This window comes from Corvus kubaryi, unplaced genomic scaffold, assembly GCF_017639235.1.
Source record: "Corvus kubaryi isolate FWS band 111438036 unplaced genomic scaffold, C.kubaryi_AGA036_p1.0 37396, whole genome shotgun sequence".
In the NCBI taxonomy this organism is placed as follows: Eukaryota; Metazoa; Chordata; class Aves; order Passeriformes; family Corvidae; genus Corvus; species Corvus kubaryi.
In genome coordinates, this window is record NW_024581135.1 from 13,186,875 (window position 1) to 13,209,363 (window position 22,489).

The following is a 22,489-nucleotide window of genomic DNA, read 5'->3' on the forward strand; positions in this document are numbered from 1 at the left end:
GAATCCCCAGCTCTTACTGGCCCTTCCAGTCTAACCAGTACATAAGTTCTCACCTCTGAATACAATAATAATTATCATTATAGGGGTTGTTATTACTCTGTCTAAGGTGCAATGAATTACAAAATGATTAAATGAGTCTGAAATGATGTTGCAGCAAGTATTCTGTCTACATTTTTTCATGACTTTATAATTTTTTAGAGATGATAAAAGCAATTCACTGCTGCCACATTTTAGCTGGGAAGTGGACAGTGTCAGCACCTCCCAATGAAATCAAGCATTAAAGTTCTTTAGGTCTCTTCAATGTATTTTATTTATTGTATCACCATAAAATGTTCTCTCCCTCTGAGAAATTGAAAATTATCAGCTAGATTATGAGAATCTAATCTTGAAGCAGCAATACTACAGGATTCATTTTGGTAATCATAACTAGTACAGCTCATTCTGAATCCCTAGCTCATGTTTCATACAATGAAATCAATTTCCAAAGCAATTGGGAATAATACAGTGGGAACAAAATACTGGGAATTTTAAGGCTTACTTTTATTTTTTGAGCAAAGTTATCTTGGTGGCCATTAAATTTGAAAAGGGCAGAGTCCTCTGAGGAAAAAAACCAAACTGCTTTTCATTTGGAATTTAACATTCTTGGTGGTGTCTATATTAGTGCAGCAGAGAGAAGTTTACCTTGCCTGGTGTTCCCACCAGCAAAACTGAAGTCTGGGTGTCCCTGTAACCTTTACACTGAGTCCAGCAGCAAGCAGGATCTTAAATGTGGGGTATGAGGTGCATCTTACTGGGTGAATTGCAGGTTCATGCACCTGTTGAAGAGAGGGGCTTTAAATATGTTGCTCCTTGAGGGTTATTTGCAGAAGTTCAAGTCTTTGTACAAAGAATGGTCTTTCTTTTTTTAGCCAAAGTAGAACTGGAGGTGAAAAAATGAAAAAGTAGCCTGAAAGAGAGGAGAGGTTTATAAGTTAGGAACATCAGGGCAAAGGAAACAGAGCTAAGGACTTAGGAACTGAGAGCATCTAAAGGCTCATCTGCTGAGCAGCTCCCCAGTGGAACAGGAAGCCTGTGCTTAGCGAGGGCTGACATGGAGACTGCAGGTGAGCTGTGTAGGGCAGAAGTAACATTGGAAGGCAGATGGCAATATAGTAACGGGTAGTCTGTGAAAAACTGGACAGAAAAGGTCTTCTATTGGAAAAAAATGGAAGTTTGACCTTGGAAATGTTTGTGCTTAGCCAGGTACTGTTACAGATATCAGCTACGGCAGGGAAAAAATCTCGTCTGGTTTAAGGACTGTAATTAAAACAGTTGGATTTACAGGTTCAGGATATTCCAGAGAAATGAACAGTGATGCAATTGCTCATATTTAGAACCTTTCAGGCTTGTGAAGCATGTTGAATAAATGCTGAATTTTCAAATGCAGACCCAAGCCAAGAGCAATCCCAGCCCTGACTGTGGAGTAACAGAGAGCGCCTGCATGTGCTCTGGCTGACCAGCCATAAGGGTCTTGATGCCAGAATTAGGAAATGAAATTCTGTAGGGTTTTTATACACAAAAGGTAAAAAAAAAAGTTTTATTATAATGATCCTAAAATCTGATAATGCTTTTCTGACACTGAAGTCTGAATATTGGATCTATACCTTGAACCTTGACCAATCAGAGTGAATATTTATAGTTTTTCTAGGGTATTTCTGTAGGGGGTGTAGTGTATGGCTTGAAGAAAACATGGGATGTATACATTTCACAACCATAGTTTTGATTTTTGAGCTTATGAATGTTTATATCCCAGAAAATAAAAGAAAACATGTAGAATTGGGTGATGTTTATCTGACTGGGGATAAAGTGTTCATTTTGTGAATGTTGATCAAAATTTGACAAATGATTTCCTAAGCACCTGGGAAGATGAAAAGTGAGAACTAAAGAAGAAGATGGGCATTAAGATCAGTGAGTCAAGCAGTGCTATAAACGAATGTTCTGATGTGATGTGCTGTTGATCTGAAAAGGTAGTTCAGCTTGTGATACTTGAGACTGAAAGAGATACCTGAGGGGGAAATTTGGTATATGTGTTTCACAAAAGATTAGAGGGGCTGGGAGATTGTTATCTTGAACTCTGTCAGTACAGTGCATGCCTGTACACTGTCAGCACAGCCCATCCGAGCAGGGAGGCAAGGACAGCACTTACTTAGAGAAGCAGCTCTTGCTCTGAAGAATGGGGCTCTCAGGCTGCATCACTTTCAGCAGCCAGCTCTGGGAGGATTTTAAATTTCTCTGTGAAACACAGCAGTAGCCTTTAAAAAAAATTCCTTACAGAGCAAAAATGTCAGCATAGGGTCCATCCAATGTTATAACTTACAAGTGGTTCTGGAAAAAAGAAAAAAGGCAATAAAAGGCATCCTTTGTGACCAAGTAAAACTGGTATTTCTGATGTCGTTTCCCTTACTAAATCTGGGACCTTGGAGTCAAGCTATTTCTTGTTTTATCTTTGTGGCCTAGCCAGTTACCAGCAAGGGCCCTGTGACACCTTTTACACTGGGTTTTTGCCTTGTGCTGTACTTCACCCTAATGCTTTTAGCAGCCATACCTGCCTGTGAGGTCCAGGCTGAGCTTGCAGGGGGTGGTGTGGGTTCATGGGGCTGCTGACACCGCTTTCTGTCAGCACTGTCAGAATGCAGCTCTGTGAATCAGCTCCACCCTGCTGCCTGTGAGAGCTGCAGTGCTACGGCTGCCTGCAGCACAGCTCGCTCCCAGAAGGGCCCAAGGAGACACAGCAGGGGCTCAGAGGCATAAACTGTGGTTTTCAGTGTTTCTGGCTCACTGAAACAAATGTTGCTGGAAACCATCATTTTATCTTCAGTGGCTGGTGTTAATCAAAATTAGCCCAAAAAAAAAAAAAGTAGGGAGGGTCAGAGAAGGAAAGCTGATCTTGCTTCTGTGACACAAAAGACAAGTTAAGGGTTTCATTTTTGAAATTATGTTTTTAAAAATTTATTTTAAATGAGAAATCAAGCTTTGCATGAACAACCTATCAAAAATGTTACTTCTGTTGTTACAGTCCCATTTGGGTGAACATTTTACAATAGGAAAACAAATTTGAAGGAATAGAAGTATAAACACTATTGAAATACTCACAGAAAGGAATGAAATCACTAATTTTGGGGTTTTTTTTTACTTAAAAGTTTTAAAAATTTATTAAAAACGTTTGGAAATCGGTAGTGGGTTCTACTGTGAATGAATTGATGAATACCTCTCCTTTATTAAGAAGGTGCAATTACTGCAAATGCTCTTTGCCATTGAAATGTCAACTGTCAACAGTTCCATCATTACCTTTGGTGCTTGCTTTTTAGAAAGTGGGGCCTTATTAGATGCCTAAATGGTTGGTGACTCTTTAATGACAATTACAATAATGATTTCCCTAGTGTTCCCAAAATGACCACAACTCCATCTACACCAGAGAAGCCTGACACAAAACGGAACATAAATATGAAGGCAGTTTTCAAAGCTGAGGTTATGGGGTCTTAACAGTCACAGCTGACTGCTTGTCTGTTTTTTACATTCATATGATATTTCTGATTGCATAAAGAGAATAATGACTGCAAAGAGATCTTGTCTTTCATGGACCCATAAAGACAGCTTCAAGTTGTTGTCACTGGCATAATAGGCCCTTTTTCAGCAAATGGAATTGCATAACTTTATTCCAAAGCAAGCAGTCATCTCAGGCCACAAAGGAGTTGAGCAGAGCTTAGAATGGCTGGTGCCCTCAGAATGCCTGTAGGGGCATCTGCCAGTGACTGGAAAACAAACATAATTTTTTTTTTCTTGACGCATTATATAGAAAAAAATAGCAAAGAAGAGAATTAAAATCAATGGCCCATCCACTTCCAGTCTAGAAGTGCACAGTACCAAATGCTTAAGATACAGGCATGTGAAACTTTGTGTACAGGTGTGAAATAACTGCCCACCAAAACCACTGTTCTCTAATCATGATGGAATTTGTTTTATGTGCTAGAGCTTGAGGTTTAGAGCCTTTTCCCATTTCTTCTGCTACTGCCTAGTATGTAGTGCTGGATTTCTCATATAACTGAAAGGCAAACACACCAGGATGGATTTCCTTCTGGCAGACATAACTGTTTCACAGAAGCTTGTGTATCCTTTCAGATTTATACCAGTTGAGCACCCTTAGCCTGATTTCTAGCTCTATACAGCCTTTTTTTCCCTAAAATTACAGTGACAAAGGGGCCATCTAAAGGTGAGTAAATCATCTCTGTTTGAATGTGCCCACATTATTAATGGCAGAATCTTCACATCCTTCCTTACTAATTTGAAAAGTAGATCTGGACTCCAGCCAAAATGACAGTCAAGGAAAACACTTGGAAAGAACAAGTTGTGATGAAGAATGAGTTTTGCTGTGCCAGTTCACTGACAACATATTTGTTTTATGTCTCTGCCCCTCTCACCATCCTTTGTCTTCAAAAACACTCAGCAAACAATTCAGAGGAAGCAATTGGCATATTCCCTAATGAGACAAGATAAAGTGTCCTGTAACGATGATGACAGCAAATTCACTAAGTGAACTGCAGTTTAAGAACTTTGCAAATTGATCAAACCATGATTCCTTGGTTGCTTACTTAATTGCCTGTTACTGTCTCCCTCCTGACCTCCATATGCCCACTGCTTTTGTCAGCACTTCTGCAACTCAGGGACTCTGTCTCAACCCCTCAGGTTGTGAGCACTGGAAGAATAGGTTCTGGTTTGGGGATTTTATTTAACTTGGATTTAGCATGTGTTCTTGGCCAGCTATCAGAGTGGGAATTTAAAGATATTCTGGCTTCCTACCATGCTTGATACATCAGGCTGTGAGGAAAAAGCTTTCTTAATTCTATTTATTATAGGAGGGATGCTAATTAACACTGCCTCATCAGGTGCTGAGTACCTTAAGCAGTTTCTTAACCCTGGGAAGGGTAGTGCTGTGCCTGTTTAGCACTCAGTGATGTTCTGTCTGCAGAAGATGTCTGGTCAGGCAAGGGATGTGCAAATAAAGAGCATATTTCAGTGAGTGTACAAATGATTAACTGGTGAGACTCTTAATCCAGTTTGGACCAGAGCCCCTAGAACTGTGGTTCTATTCTGTTGGCAGAAGTGAATAAATGTCCAAAATCTGAGTGATGAACTTACAGCATTCTTCAGACAAGGCTACTTCAAGGCTTACCATTTATGCCTTTCTCAGACTTGTTTCATTAGAGAAGTTTCTTTAAGGGAATGAGGGAAAAGGAGGGATATGAGTCCATGTGTGCACAGAAAGGAACTATTCCTGCTGCTGTGGAGGAATTGCTGTCTTCTGCAGGGACTGTGTTTCAGAAGTGGTGAGGAAGTGCTGGCCCTGCCCTCAATCTGCAAAGCTCCCTGAATTCCTTTCAGATGAAAAGCACTGGGAACTTTGCAGTTGTGTTTACAGCCTCAGCACAGCAATCATAAACTGTTACGGAGAGTAATTTTGTCAGTATAATCAGGTTAAGTATTTAAGCAGGTGGGGAGAAAAAAAATCAACCTCTCCTGAAATGAGATTTAAGGTTGTTGTTCAAGGTCCAGGATGATACATGTGACTTTCTGATACCTCTGGACTGCCTCTCTGCAGGAGTTTTCTCTTTGCCCCATATGAAGTGACAGTTTCATCTTTCCTGAAAATGTGCCTCAAATACAAAGGTTGTACTGACCTGTGGATTTTTCTTCTTTCTTTTCTTGCTCTTGGTGACCTGATGTTTTACTTGTGCTTGTTTTACTAACCACTTGGATTTTCATGGGCACTGGTACTCCAAGAGAAGAATATTGATAAGCAGATAGAAAGAGTTGGTTGTATAAAATTAGGTCTAAAGCATAAAAACATCACCTAGGATGGAGACCATGTCTGAAGTTGAGCTTTTCTGCTGGGGGGCAGTGGATTTCATTTGGATGGTGGAGTGTGGTAGGGCTTTAATGCTTTCCGTTAACCTTATCCTTTGGGGAAGGTGAGGATTGGCAGAAATATGTCATCTGTGTTGATTAAGTGCATGCCTAGGTGGTAAATCATGTGTTCCTGTGTGTATGTAGGTATGTCTCTGAAATACCATACATGGATGGATATATGTACCACTCCATAACTAGATGTGTCACATTTGAAAGTTCATATCCCTTTATTTAAGTATTTACATACTTTCATCCAAAATAAAGCAAGTACCTGTATCTTTAAAGCCAGCATGTATTAAGTTCAAGGAATTAGTTAAACAAATGTCTGATTCTGAGCATGGATTCAGGCCCAAATGCAGTAAGCTTTCACATGCTAATCAGCTGCATAGCAGCAGGTTATGTTCTGACAAGAATTAACGCAGTACTCACGCATGCAATGTGCCTGTGTTCTGTCTGCCTGTGGTGCAACCGCTCTCTCTTTCTTTTAAAGCTGTCTATGAGCAATCCTGCGAGGCTTACCGACACCAAGGGAAGACATCAGGTTTCTTCTACATCGATTCTGATGGAAGTGGACCACTCGGACCACTCCGTGTTTTTTGCAATATAACAGGTAATGACCTAACCTTGACTTGGCTGTGTGATGTTGAGTCTGTCTGATTAGAGGTGGTCTTAGTAGAATGAAAGAAACATCAATAATACAGCTCAGTAGTGGGGAAGAAGCAGAGAACTTGTAACTGAGGTTTAACTTTGAGATGTTTCCTTAAATAAGATCCATGTAAAAGTGATCTTTAAAATAAGTTTGAAGGATTCACCTTGCTAAGTGATATATGCAATATATCACTTATATATAACAAGGTCTGCACCTTATAAAGGGCACTTCATAATATCACAACTTTTGATGAGATGTTTGTTTTTTACTAAAGAGGTAGAAACTCAGAATCCAAACCATTCTTTTGTAATGGAATGGTTTCTCTGCTTTATTAGAATGCTAGATCTGGGAATTATTATTAAACTCCTCTTGCTGAGCTAGCTATAAACCCTTCTAGTCCAACTTAAGCAGCAATACCTCCCTCATACAAGTGTGCTGCCTTTGACATTCCATAGGGCAGAGGCCTTGATTGTCCCTGGTATTTGTATGGAGGAGAGTGCATGATGATCTTAGGAGAAGAGACACCAAAGAGATGGGTAGCAGAGCAAGAGCCTGGCAATGTGACCTGGTGGTTGAAATTTTTTAACCTTACAGTTCTATAGGTTTAAAATAAGAATTGTTTCAAATGGATATACCTGTCTGTCAAATTCTCCCTTAAGTGGGATCCTATTTTGTATATAGGACTGTCAAGCCAAGAGTATGAGAAAAGATTGCACAGCCTTTATTGTGGGTGGGGATAGATGGTAGGGCTCCCTTTCTGCTTTTTATATTTGAAATGGAGGTGAAATTTCCCACACCATCTCCTGTTTGGCATTTTTGCTTCCTGTGGCCAGGTGCAGATGAAAGAATGTTTTATTACCCTTTCTAAATTGCTAATTCTGGCTGAACTACTTTGCCACATATCACCTCCACACTCAGTGCTGAAAACTGAGGACTCAGGATATTCATATTTTATCCTTAATCTCCTTGTAGTTAAATTAAATTAAATTTTCATTTTTATTTAATTGAGCAATCATTATGTTAATTAAATGCACAACAGTTAATTATTAAGTATGTTTTTTATTCAAGTGTAACAATATTTAATAAGATGTGTCTCCTTCACTGTTGAATCTCCTAAGAATTGAAACAGAGTTTCACCTTTCTGTCTGAATATCCTTCCTTGATCTTCAATATGGGAAATGTGCTCATTTTTATTATTTATCATATAAATATGTGTGATCAAAACATTGTCAGTGCTTTTTATCTCTGCTGAAGAAGTAGGATTTTTGACAAACACCTTGCATTTGCTTTCCTCAAAGAAACTTTATCTGGCAGAAATCCAGAAGGCATATACCTGTTTTTCTCTCTCTCTGTAATGAACTTGCGTACATTCTTGTTTTGGTTATGAGAAAAGTGGAGGTGGGGAAAACAGGCAGAACCTCCTAGCCTAGAAAATTTATGCTTTTGTGTCAACTAAATATGGTGTGGGTGCCTTAATCACAAGAGCTTCTTTTCTCTCTGGGAACTTCCCTTATTGTTATTCTCGTAAAAATTGTTTACAGTAATCGATTAAGTGCAAAGTAGGAAAAAAATTACTTTATGTACACAGGGATGGATTCTCCATTTGCTATTTTTCTCAGGTGATGCTTCTGCTTAGTTTTCTGAAAAGACCTATATTCAGGGATAGGCAAAATATGAAATTCTGTGTTGTTACACTAGGCACTTACAAGGAACAGAGACATTACTGTTCAGTGACAGAAATCCGTACAACACCTCCTGTGAAAGGAAAAACGTGGATGGTCATGAACGTGGATGGCTTCCATGTGTGGCAAGACTAAACAAAAGATGGTTGGGGGAAACTGCCACAGGAGAGCATGGAGATCATGTGTGGCATAGACAAAGCAATAGGAATTGATTCTTTTTCATCATATAGGAGCTAAGAGACACTTAAATAGCAGGATTTGGGAGTTTTTTGTTTGCTTGCTTTTTCCTGATGTAACGAATTCAACTTGAAACTACCACAGGACAGCAAGGAGGCTGTTATATCAACAGGCGGAGTAAAACCCACCTGGAAAAAGCCCCAGTCTTGTCTGATAGATTCAGAAGGTGCAAGTAAACATGGAAGTTTAGTTGCAGCTTCCCACTCAGGCAGCTGTGAGGGATAGTCCACTGGGAAACGGGAATGAGTTTCAGGAAAACCTTTTGGCTTCCCTGGGTATCAAAGGTATTCAGCCTCAAAGGCAGAGGTGGGCTCCTGGGCTAAAGAAAGCTTTTATTTTACTCAGACTGGCAGTTCTTCTTTTTGTATACAGTTCAAGAAGCAGTAACCTCTTTATGCCCTAAACGTGTTCAAGCTGAAGAATTTGGAGGTGGAATGGAAAATTCAGGGCAATGACTCATTTAGTGTTTTTAAAAGTAGAGGTGCAGAGAGGTAATGCCTTCTGGTAATTACAGTGCCTTTAGTCTCTGAAGGATGCATTCAAAGAGGAAACCAGATGATCAGAAGCGAGCAGCATCATTGCATTTAAAGAAAAGTGTTTTTTCTTAATGTTCGCTCGTTTTTTAAAGTTCTTTCTAATTTTTACTTGTTTAATTGAAGGGATTCAGATAGGGAACTTGTTTGTAGCCAGTTATTAACTGGGACAGATAAACACCAGATTTCTTGCATATTGGTGTCTGGTCATATGTATCCAGTGTCTGATGTGGATATGGAAATACCAACATTACAAGTTAGTTTATTGTGTTTATGTTTCCAGTGGTTTGTCTGCAGCCTGTCAACTTCAGCAGCCCACTGCTGAATAGAAATTCTGAAGAAAGCAGAAAATTGTGATTGTGTGTGTTGAGAGGGAATTGGACAGTTATACTAAGAGGGAGAGAGCGATAAGGGAAAGGAAATGTTACAGGGAGAAAAAAAGAGGAAAAAAGTATTAAAAAATATTAACTCAATTTTCAGGATGGCAAGAAATTTAACAGTAGTGTCACAGAATGTCTGCTGATACCACAGTGGGTAAATGTACTTATCCATTGTCTGAAGAAGTAGCTGAAAAAGCAAGGTGACAAAAACTGTAGGTGACATGCTCTTATTTAATAGCATGTTTATTGGTCAAGAGGGGAGAAGAGTGTAGGACGCACTTTAAAAGGATCTTATCTTGGGGGCTGTCTACTTCAACTAAAAGTAAAATATGTTGTTGTAATAGGATGTTTTCAGGAACGCTAATGTGCCTAATTAAAGGCATGGAAAGATACCTGTACAAAAAGAAGTTAAAAGTAAATAATCCAAGACTATTTAGAATGGAAAGACTCAAAGTGAAAGGGCCTCAGTGACAGAAGCAATGCTCATTTTCATTTCCTTACAATAGGAGAAGGGAGACAGTTCAGTGACAGTGAAAGACAAAACCCTCAAAACTAGATCTAAAGGAAAAGACAGCACCTTATTAACATAATGTTTTCTTCACCTTATATACCCATTGTACACAGAGCAAAGTCACTTTCACTGGGAAATTCATCAGTTGTTGGTAACACTGAGGTATCCACACCAAATATGTGTCTGTGTGTGGGGAAGTGAACCAAATGTGTGTGCCCAAGCCATGATTGGATGTGGCTGGATGCTGTGAGAGACACCATGAGGATGTGAATGGGTCTGTGCAGGGATTATTAATTTGGGATGATTGAGTTGAGTACCATGGGAACACATCTAGCAACTTTCCAGGGCCATCCACACAGGAATGTAAGCTAGCTGTGCTTGCTTTTCCTAGGTCTCCAGTCATCCATGGGGGTCTGTGGCTGCACATTTTTACCATTAAGTGCAGAAAGAATGTATTGTGTCATACTCTGTTGTAAAGAACAGCCACTAGGGCTGGGAACGATATTTTCCTTGTAGGCTGCTTGTTTGATAATTAGCCCACTTGAATTACTCTGAACTTAATTGAAGACTCATAACAGTCAATAAAAAAGATGACTAATAGACCCTCGGAACCTCGGGTCTGGCAGTCTTTCTATCATTGTGAGGCTTATTTTTTCATGCTGCTTAGAAATCTATTGGTCTGTGTGGAGTACTACTTAAATGCTAATAACCATATTCTCCAGCACAAAGCCCATAGACATGCAATCTACAGCCATGTGCTTTTTTTGCTGTCCTGTTTGAAAAGTGTAATGACCTTTTCTCATCTCCTTCTGAGTAAATTTTACCCTTGAAATCTGAAAGATTTGCTTACAGTACACTTGAGTCATCCTGTCACTGTACTTCTCTACTGATGCTGTTTTACGGTATTCAGACCCTGGGCTATCAAATCAATAATGCTTAGAAATTGTCATGACTACATCAATGGTTCAGTTTATCATTGCCAGATATTTTTTCCAGTCCTCAAATAGTTTGCCTTTTCTTTCTTCCATTTTTTTTCTTCCAGGGTTGCAGTTTGGGGAAAGATGCAACCTTATCCCAGGCCTTGCTGCTGGTCCAAGATCTTTTTCTGAAACTACCATAATGAAAAAAAAAACATTACTTAACAAAAATATATCTCTTCTTGCTGTGGATCATTTTTGTTCTGCAGTCTTGTCTCAAAGTGCAAATATTGTTTATTTCTCTGATGCAGGAAAAAGATTTATTTTCTGTCTCAAAAAACTGTATGGAAACTGTTTAAGTCTCAGAAAAAGTAAGGGATTCTAATAAGATGTGAATTAGATTGTCAAAGTTATACTTGCAATTTTTTATAAATTGCATCCTTTTTTTTCATTCAGCTAACAGTGATTAAGATTTGTATTCTTCCATATGGTACATATTCCCATTGATGTTCCTAAAACAATCATGGCATTAGTTGTATTACTGTCCATGGCATCCATCTTTCCCTTTGTTTCCACACGACTCTCAGTTCATCTGCTTATATAATTCCTTCATCTATTTTCCATAAGAAATCATCTCCTTTTACTTTGTATAGGAATTACATGGATGCAAGAGTCACCATGTGACAGCCCTTTTTGCATTTCTTGTGGACTTGGCAGACTCTCACATGAAAAGGAGGGCTGCCCTTGGGCAGGCTGAAGCAAGAACAGGAGGAGGTCATGACCTTAATTCTGCCTTTAACACCTGCAGCTACAGAATTTTGGGACAACAATTTAAATCATCAAACTCCCTCTACTGTGCACTTTACTGTCTGTAGTTGTGCTTGACTTTTTCACAAGAGAAAACAACAAATGGAAATTCCTTACAAATTATTTACTACTGTTTAGATTAAAGGCAGCCTTAAAGATTTACAGTTTATCCCCTCAAACACTACAGGTTTTTTGGCACACTGTAGTTTTGACAATTGATATGTTTCTCTTTTGAATTTTCATTAAATATTCTCCCAGAACTTTACAAAATGAAAAAAAAAAAACTTTAATGTGTATATTATGTCAAAGGCATTGTGCTGTCAACAGCTGCCGTGCTGTTTCCAGTTAAATTGTTGTGTTTCAGGTGAGCATCACGACAGAAGTCCTGAAGGCCGCCTTCACTGCCACATTTGCAGGTGGCCCCCAAGGAAGTTCTAGTACTGAAGAACGTAACTAGATATTTTTCTCTAGCCATTACCTTTTAACAAAAGGTAACTGCAACTTAATCCCTCTCCTGCCACATTTGCAGTGCTCAAAAGTTAGAAGTAAGCTGTGGCTCTCTCAAAGCCGCTTCAGCTGTCCTGGTTGCAAGAGGTGGATCCATCTGCCCCAGACCTGGGTGTCTCGTGCCATGCTGGACACCTGCAGGTATCATGCCCACCCTCCTGGTATGGCAGGTGAAGAACAGCAGGTTTGATGTGGGCTCTGCTTCTTGTCTGCCAGGCTCATGAAGGTGTCTGCGCCATCACAAGACATGTGAAACAGCAAGAAGTGATTTAAGTCTCTCAACACTCACCCTAGATGAAGGAGGCTGAGGCAAAGAGGACTGCACAGTTGTCAGAAGTGCAGCGAGTGGGGAGGTGTCCACTTTGCGCTAGGAGGTAGATCAGCAACTGCCCCTTCAGTTTTTGGAGAGGAATATTTCTCACTGCTTGTCGTAAGATACCCTGTATTAGAGGAAATACTGAAATGGAGGATCATCAGGAAGTAGGCTGGCATGACAATGGTTTGCCATGTCTGGGCTTCAGCACAACGTGGGGGAGGAGGGTGCAAGATGTCACAGAAGAGGTGTCTTGTTCTCATCCATCAGAGCCATCTGGCCTGGTCATTCTGCTGAGAGTTACCTTGAATGCCTTGCAGTGCTTCTGCACTGGAGGGACGTGGCTGAATCAGGACTCAGGAGGAAGCTGATGAGCACAAAACAAGCTGCAGAAGCATGTATTGCTGGGTCAGCCAGCAGAAAGAAAGAAGTAGATAAAAAATAGTAATGGGATGCTTTCATAGAAGACTCAGAAAAAACTTCTTTGGAGTCAGTGAATTAAAGCCGTCTGTGATAAGAAATTGGTCTTTTCATATCCTTTGAGGGGAGTGCATATTAGAGCAGCTGGGTTAATCTGCCACTGCAGCTTAGAACAGTTTAAGAAGGAAAGTCTTGTCTTTTTTGTGGTTATTCTTTTAGTTAGAGGTACAGTGTTCAGGATAAAATTTGGCATTCAGTGTGGAGCACCATGAAACAAATGCATCATATGAGCTCTGAGAGTTACTTTTTCTCTCTCATGTAGTATTTACCGTATGTTTGGCTTGTTGGCAATTTAATCAGTCTGGATAATCTTGTTTTGTGACAAACCTCCTAAATCACAAAGGAAGGATGCCGTTTGTATGGGTGGAATGGGCTCTACAGGGATATTTCAAGTTGAAGAATAAAAATGAGAATTAGACAATACAGAATTCATTGAAAGCCAGTTTTCCTGCTGCTCTAATTTCCCACAATTTAATTTGTGTGCCGTCAAAAGCAGCTTGGAGGTTTCCAGCAAAATGATAGAACTGTGGGCTAGGCTAAACAGAGAGTCTAAAATGTGCTTAATGCATTCCAGTCCCATCCTGTAAAAACATCTCGTAGGGCCAAATGCAGGCAGCATAATATCCTAGTGAATTGGACCATTAAATAAAACTGTGAAGTCATAAAGCTGTAGCATTACACTGAAATTAAAGCATTTTCACCTTTGAATTATGGAAATAATTTAACAAGCATTTAGGAAATCTGCTTTTCAAGGCTGCATTAAACTATTCCACGTTATACAATAGAAGATGTGGCTGCAGTCTCCTATTTGGTTTTGAGTGACTTCCAGCTTGTGTATAGTTTGAAATTTTACCAAGCTGAGAAAGTAATAAAAGAATAGAATGGAATAATAGAAGATAAAAGTAAGCAGTAACCTATGCCTGGACAACAGCTTTTTAATTCTCGTTGCAGATTCAGAAGTGCAAGGAGAGCTCATTAAATGGAGTAAACAGGAAAAAATTTTGAAGTATGGACAGATGTAAAAATACAATGATAAATTCTTAGTTGAAATACAAGAGAAGAGAGCTTTATCTGTGTAGTTGACCAGTTTCCAGGCATGGAAATGACTAGAAGGAGGTAATGGCACTCAGCTTGGTTTGCATCTGTGATTACAGTGTCATTGCCTAAAAACATAACGTAAACAAAACAGAGTGAAGATTAAATAAAAACCCCTGTGTTATGAAACAGGAACAGGTATTTGAAGCCCCATTTTCAGAAGATGTGAGCATTATTGCTGTGGAGATTTAAAAGCCAAACATGGAGCTAAAGTGCCGACAGCTGTTGCACTGCTTGCTGGAGTGATCTGTGGGCACGTTCAGATGGCAGCTACGTGTCTTACACAGGTCTTGAACCTGCCTGAAGTGCCAGATCACAGATTATTGTCAGGAGGCTTCAGAGGACCTGTCAGCTGAGCACTGAGGGTAGAATTCCTTGACCTCATTCTGAGGCAGGCAGCGATATTTTGGGAGCAGCTCCAGCTAAACTTGTGAAAGTGAATTTGAGAAAACAGAATGATCTTTTTCTAATTATTGCCAAGATTGAGGTGGAGAAAATGGGGTTTGAATAAGCCCCAAGGGCTGATCTGAAAGGCGATGGTCTTCAGAAGAAATGCTGGGGTTGTTTTTGAGCAGTTTTCTGATCTATGGAAGCAGATGCAATGGTCTTGCTATTGTCTTGGAATGGTTCAAGGATTTACTGTCCTCCAGCTCTTAGTTACTCCTCCCTCAGCCAGTGGAGATGCAGGAGGGAGCAGTGTTGGCTCTTCTACTCTTCCCAAAACAATCAAGTTTAAATAATTTTCAGTCTCATTTGCTGCATTTAAACAAAAGGGTGTTCTTTTGAAAGAAGGAACTTTGTTTTTTGAGGTTTTTTACTGTGATGTGAATGTAATCCTTTATTCTTCTAGCAGGTTGTGTTTCACTTTGTATGCATTACCTCACCCTTCTACACCTCATGTGCTGCTTTCTAAAATGGAAGTATTCTTTCCCTGGGAAGTGGGAAGAAGCGTGACTGAGATGGTGGAATAGATTTTTCTTCCTTTTCCTCCTCTCACCTTGTTGCCACCAGCTCTTTTGTCTTGTCTCTGTGTTGTGTTGAGCTGCCCTTCTGATCCCAGGTTTGCTTGCCGGTGGCTGTGACTTTCCTGTCACTAGATCAGTGAGGCAAACAGGTATCTTTTTGGAGAAGATGAACTGATGGTCACGTTTACTTCAAAGGTGAAGCACAGAGGGAAACTTTGAAGTGACCACTAAAGCACAGATCTGATCTGTATTAGTATTAAGCCTAACAGACTAGGCATGTGTAGATTGGGAAATATCTGAAATGTAACTCAGAATTCTTCTCTTCTGCTATAACTTTTAAAACTCCATCGTGATATACTTGCTAAATCACAATTACTTTGAACAAAAAAAGAAACTTGATTTGTTTTTCCTTTCCCTTTGTAAACTAGAGGATGAAAAATAGGTTAGCTTATTTCTTAATGATCCTGTGGAGAAAAGCAGGTCTAGAATGTCAAAGTTCAGATCTCAGAAGAACAGCTGTGTGCAGCTGTAATGGTAACAAGACTGTTCAAAATTAATGAACAGTTACAGAGGAAAATAAGAGGAAGACCTGTCACATTGCCTGTCCAACACTCTTGTTAGTGAGTGCTGGCTGCTTACAGTATGTTTGCTGATACTTTGTCCAGCCTCATTTCAAATATGTCAATTAAGTTTCCAACACTTTTTGGGAAGACGGTTTTGTGCTCTGCTATTTTTAATAACTTTTTCCTAGTAATCCTTCTTTGCTTCTAAATTGCTAGCTGTTGATGCTCTTGACTTCCCACATACCCACATGGCACCTTTCTTGATGCACAGCCTGGAAAGTATAGTAGTGTTAACTACTGAAGGCTGCTCTGCTTCCTGAGCAGCACTGAAGCCACTATTGTGAGCATTGATTTTATTGCATTTTCTTAAAATTATGTTCAGAACTCTCAGTGGGGAGGTGCTTTTGACTGCCCATCTGGAATTTCAGCAACCAGTTTATTCCATCATCTCCTGGTTTTACTTACATTATCAGCAACTTGGTGTTTGTCTTTTTAGTAGGTATTTCAGTTAAAGCAGAGGTTAAACTTCTACCAGCTTTGTGAGAGGAAAATTAACTCGCTCTCAACTGCTTCTGAAAAATCCACTCTGTTCTTGTTGATATTGCCTTGTGAGAGCAAAAGTAAACAGAGGGACTGGCTGATAAGGATCACTGCTTTAAGATGTACAAGATGTCTGTTATGAAGTCATTGAAGTATATCATGTTGGAAGCAATATATGTGCAGGGTATTGTGCTACAGTGTTCACTGTGATTACAACCACTGGGAAAAGTATTACAAGCAATAAATTTGTAGTATTTCTTATCATTTTAATCTGACTTCTGTGTACCACACATTGCAGTAGTGTTTCTTTGAGCTCCAACTCCAAGGGTCCACAAGCAGCTCCCTGAAGTCAACAGGAACCACAGAATTGCAGACCTATGAGCAAAATTTTCTGTCTACCGTCACAGAAATTATGAGAGGGTTGTGAGTGAATGTGTGGTTTGCTGTGTGTAAACTGTTCTTACAGTTAATGCAAGTTAATTTCCCTGTGACTTGCAGCCAGGTCTTGGAACAGACCCCTTTAAATAGTCTCCAGATGGTTGTTGTTACTTGCCTGTCATTTGAATGCCTCCATAATGACAATCCATTAAATCATCTGAGTGTCTTTACACAGATAGTCCATTTAGGATTTTTATACAGCTATTAGCATTCTGTTGAAGTAATCTGGGGGATATTTGTAGCTCAACAAAAAATACTTCAACTGCAACGCATTGTAGTGTCCACAGAGCTACTGGGCTCATCATGCCACTGTATTGGGGAGTAACTGGAAAGATCATGCTCTGCAAGAATTCAGGCCAGGTAATGTGGTAAAACCACCTGAATCCTTAAATGCATGGTTTTTAAGATCAGCTTAGAAAAGATATGATTCATTGTTATCTAGGGCTTCCCTGATGAAGAATAAATAACAAAATAGAAATCTATTGCTTAGATCTTACTTCTGCCTCGGTTACTGTCTTTATGTTTCTGCAAGTGAGATCGAAATCTCCTTCTCATCAAATGTTTGAAAATGGCTGCCTTAAATTTTTGCCCTGTCAGTATCTTGTAGCCTCCCTAGGAAAGCAGGGTCTTGATAAAGAGGAAATTTTCTGGATGTGACCCTTACTAATAGTGTTGGGCATGTGCAGGGCTCCTGTGAATCCTCATTGAAGAGTTCATCTTTGTCAGCTCAGCAAATTGTCTGTTCAGGTTGTCCTTGCTGCCGTGCCCATTGCTGTACCAGAACCAGCTGGGAAAAAGCCTGCCTGGAAGCTAATTGCTTTTAAGTGTGATGTTCTCATTATGCCAACCCCAGTTCTGGTCATGAGCTGGGTTGTAGGGTGCAGGTTTTGCTTAAGCCTAGATTCTGCTTTCTATCACCTACACAATCCCTTGCTCTGCCATAAAATGCAGCGAAGGAAGCGAGAATGGGCTCCCCAGCATGGAAAAGCATCAATATTTACAGTTAACTACAGATGCCAAGTCATATGGTGTTCTGTACCATCATCCAAGTAGGGCATCACTCAACTTATATGCAGAAAAGTCTGAGAACTGAGTGAAATGGGTGATCTGACTTCCAGCTGGGTGATAAGAACATACTCTCAGTTTAGCTTTCTGGCAAGACATTGTGCTTTCTGCTCATGGTGAGTTTGTGCAAGCTCATCAGCCGCAGTTCTCTGCTTCCATTTGTTGTTACAACAGCATGGGCTGTGCTCTCAGGCAAAAGGTGAATGTTACCCCTGTGAGCCATATTACTATGTGTTTCCTCTCAGGGACAAAGCCAGTTGAAAGGTATCTAATTTTATTCAGATACCTGGTAATAGAAGAAGCCGAAGGTCTCCTGTGCTTCCCAGGAAGTTTCTCTTTTGCTCAGCAGGCAGTGTAGCATTTGCTTGAGCTGGTTCAGGGAGAAACATCTTTGTGGGCCACATAGACCTTTAATGAAGACAGACCTATTGGTCTTCCTCACAGAGTGACCATTTTGGAGCCTGGGATCCTGCTGATGCTATCTCCAATGCAGTAAAGTGTTAGATTTCAATTGGGTTTTTTGTTCCCCCCTTGCTGGAAGTGTTTTGCTGTTAACTTCTCATTCAATCGTTTTCCATTTAACAGAAGATAAGATCTGGACTGCAGTGCAGCACAACAGCACAGGGCTGACCAGAGTGCAAGGAGCTGGTCCAGAGAAGCCCTACACCATGTCCTTCAACTACAACAGCAGTGCGGAGCAGCTGGAGGCCGTGATAAACAGTGCTGAGTACTGCGAGCAGGAGGCAGCCTACCACTGCAAAAAGTCGCGGCTCCTCAACACCCCGAGTAAGTGCCAGCATCCCAAATCATTCCTTCTTAACTCCTATGGGTTGTACAGCAAGTACAGGCCACACTGCAGCTGAGGAGAAAAAAACCTAAACCAATAAAAAACCCGAAATTAATAGTAGCAATACAGAATGGAGTGAAAAACCTTTTACCTTTTTGGATTCTACTGTGCAGTGCCTGTGCTCTGGTGCAAGAGAGTCTGAGCTCTGTAGTTTTCACTCTCTAAGTCCATGCATGCCCAGACTCTGAAAACTTCCACAATGGAAAGTGCTACCTAGAAACCACAAAAAGTGTATTTAGGTGTTGGAAAACAGATGTTTTTATTCATTTACAGTTTTTACCTGTATATTAAAGATAAGAAGCATCCAGATTGCTCCAGACTCATAATCTTATGCCGGGGAGGGGTACAACCTCTTCTGAGTCCCACAGCCCTGAATATGATGTTTAGAGTGCTTGGTAGTACAGTTTCTGGGGCAAAAAATAACTTTCTCCTTGCAATAAAAGGAATACATTTTTTCCCTTGGCTTAATGTAGCAGAAAAAAAGAAAGCAGAGGGTGTCATCAGGTTGTGTTTCTCTGCAGTACCAAATTCCCAGTGTCTACTCAAGATGTCTGGCTTCTAGTCAACTCTGTCTTGATGTCAGGATTTTATGTCTGTTTATCTGGAGAGATGAATGACATTAAGGGCAGACTTCTGAATGTCTTCAAAGTCTCCTCTGTTACTGTTACTTTTAATGTCTGTATGGTCCTGGTGATTATTTGATTATTAGCAACTCTTAAGTTTGTTTGTAGTTCAGCAGAAATCGCATGGAAAGCCTGAAGGGGAGCTTGCAGTGGGAGTTCCTATTGTCTTAAAAACATATTGCCTAATGAGATGTAGCGAAACCTCTCCTGGTTCCAACAAAGTTACTATATAACTGAATGTTTATGGATCCAGTAATCAGATGCCTTACAGTCAGTTTATTTTTAAAAGCTGTGAATTATGTCTTTTGTTATCATCAGATTTACCAGCCAAGAACTGCTTGTATTGCTAATCTTTTTCTAAAGAATGAAATATTAATATCAGCATCCAGGGTAGAGCACAAACAGAAAACAAAATGTGGGCATAACTGCTCATAAAGAAGTGGAATTGATGTCTTACAAATACTTCCAGTGTTGCTGGCTTCTGTATCCTATACCACACTTGATATGGCATGAAGATAAAACCCCACAGGGATTATTTGTAAAATGTTGTTTTAGGGATGAATGCCAGAATATTAGAGCAGGTCTGCATGTGTTTATTTCTGCACATTTCTGTGAGACGCTTGGTTGTGTGTATGCAGGAACATACACTATGAATGGGTTTTGAGAGGCCTCTTGTATGTGGGGCCTCTCTAAAGCTGGGGGCACTTCCTGACAACCAAAACTTTGGGGAAAAAAAAGTAGAGGTAACTTTGTGTAAATTGACAGTATGTAAACTGTGCATCTTCAGGGCTAAAGCTATCAGACAACGGGCAGACTGGCTAAGATGGCTCCTGACAGGCAGCTCATCCTCCACTTGTCCAGGACCAAAGCTGTGGCTGATTCCTCAAGGGAAAGGACGTGTGGATGGTGTCCAGCAGTCTGGCTTGTGCTCTTGCAGCTGCTGCAGTGCCACTGTGGTCCTGACAGTTGACCACACAAGAATTGCATAACTCATTAGTCTTTATGGCAGTTCCAGCTGAGAAATTAAAAAAAATAAAATAAAAATTGCAATCTAGTGCTGTGCATGTGGCAGGCACCATCGTTTTTTCCCTCTTTTTTTCTTCCTTTTGTATGTTTTTTAATTACACTTTTGAATGTTCCTTTAGTCTAAGGCTTTAAATTTGGCAAGATATAAAACATGCTCAAAAATAAAACGTTCCAGTTCTTGAAATGACAAGATAAGGGTAATTTTTTCTTAACTGAGTATTAAGTATTTTTTGTAGAAAATAATTACTTTCCCCAAGCTCTATTAATTGATATTAATTTTGAGGTGAAATGCTATATTACAGAGGAGCATAGAGACCAAGTATTACTGAACACTATAGGTGTCTTGAAGAGTTCTAGGACTTAAGGACTTTCCACTCCAAAACTTGAAGATGAGCTACAAGTGTGAGTAACCTCAGGGTGTTTTGCTGGACTTGCTGCAGAAGGTTCTCACCTGTGTTGTTTTTGCCCAGACTGGAGGGAGTTTGATTTGGGGACAGAGCAACAGAACAAAGATCAAAACTCTTGGGTTTTGTTTCTTGATTTGGCCTAGACTTCTGGATCCCTAAAGCACTGTGTTCTCTCTGTGTTGCCAGGGTATCTTAATGTGTAATTGCTGTTAATGAGCAACACTTCAGATGTGACTGTAGAAGTCAGTACACAATGCCTGTGTATTGATGACAGTACTGCATCCGTGGGCCAGCAGGAAATGTTACCTGACCTAGTGCAGCTTGCTGAATGTCTCCACTCATTATTACCTCTGTGCTGAGCCCAGTGGTGATTGCCTGATGGAAGGGCATCTCCCAGAGGTATATCTAATCTTGACAAAGTTATAAAAGCTCCTTTTCCTGCAAGAAATCCAATCCATTTCTGAGCTTACTCTCATTCTGGGCTTTGCTCTTTTTTTTTCCCCTGCAAGGAGATGGAACACATGATTAGGTTATTACAGCTGGCAGCACCAACACACCAAATCCTTGTCTTCAGGATCTAAACATTATCTTGTTTCACAGAGAAGCAATAAAAACATTTCTCTTTCCTTTTGCATTCGTAGTGCAAAGATGTATGTTTTTACATAGCAATTTTGGCTTTCACAGCTTTGACATGGGGCGAAGGGACAAGCAAGGCATTCTGGGCTGACTCAGAGAGAAGCCCAGGGAGGCTCCTGGCATGCAAAAAATCTTTCCAGTTATATCAAGGAATTTCTCTTTTTTCTTTTGCTACTCCCCCTGAAGACACAGGCACATCCTCAGCAGGTGAGACTGAGCATAGTATCCCCATTGAGTTTCTTGGATTTATATCTGCAGTGTGTCAGACTTGCAATCTGGCAGTTGGCAGAGGAGTTTACTCATCTCCACCTCCTGCTGTCTGGAACAGCCTTATTGGTTCTCCCTGTCATAGTACAGCTTAGCTGCAAGCATGTCTTTGAAAGCAGAAATTAAATTGCCCTGAACTGTAGTTTTGTACATCTCTGCCATCAGAGAGATTTTGAGGAGGTTTGTGAACACTGCAGTAGATGTCTGTTCATCAAGGCATAGCTGGCTCTCTCATGAAGCTGGCAAAGGAAGCTTTGTATAACCAGAAATCACAAGTCTCCGGTGACTTTCCCAGGCCTGTTGGAGAGACACTCACATAAATCTGACAGTTTGCATTAATTAGGAAAGTGACACACACTCTTAGGAAAACATTGCAGACTTCACCACCATCTTATCCTTACAAATAAAGGCCAAGTCAAGCTAGCAGGAAATGAGCGGGGTGGGCAGGAGAGTTGAGCTACCTCTGAATGTTCTCTCTCTATTCTGAGAAGAATATAAAATATTATGAAAAGAAATGTAGCCTCCCCAGGGCTTTGATTTCCTTTCTTTATGGAGCATCTTAGGCAATACCTAAGGAAAGAGCAGGTCTACAAGGATAGGTGCATGTTTGCAGATGCATGTTTAATTAAACTGTTAACGTACAAGATGTTTGAAGGTATGAAAACACTTCATTAACTGAAAAAACCCCCAGCTCTGACTGAATTTTCTCAGTTTTCTAGGAGCAGTGAGTGTACTCAAATGCTTATCACTTGGGAAGCTGCCTCACATCCACCTTATCAAAGACTTAGCACAGTGATGGCTGTATCAGTGGCAGCATAGCTTGCTTTACAATACTTGGCTGACAGTCTGTCAAGTTCATAGCACATTTGTGTAGGCAGGGACTGAGAAAAGATCAGTCCAAGAGCAAAATCAAAGCAATAGGAATGTCTATAGGTGGTGGGGTTTTCCTGACTTCTTCCTTATTTTTATCTTTCCTGTAGAATTCCTACACCATGTCACCTTAAGCTTTAATTTTGAACTTCAATCCTAAACTACACCCATCCTAAACTACACACCTC

General features: G+C 40.2%; 1 protein-coding gene across 1 annotated transcript in view; it reads left to right on the plus strand.

Annotated features, from left to right (window-relative positions):
* The window catches only part of CNTNAP5 (contactin associated protein family member 5), a 283,868-nt gene that overhangs the window by 178,305 nt on the left and 83,074 nt on the right, over positions 1-22,489 (plus strand). The window contains exons 12-13 of the mRNA XM_042041551.1: positions 6,434-6,553; positions 18,211-18,411. Coding sequence (XP_041897485.1) covers positions 6,434-6,553; positions 18,211-18,411 — 321 coding nt within the window. The remainder of the gene's footprint in view (positions 1-6,433; positions 6,554-18,210; positions 18,412-22,489) is intronic.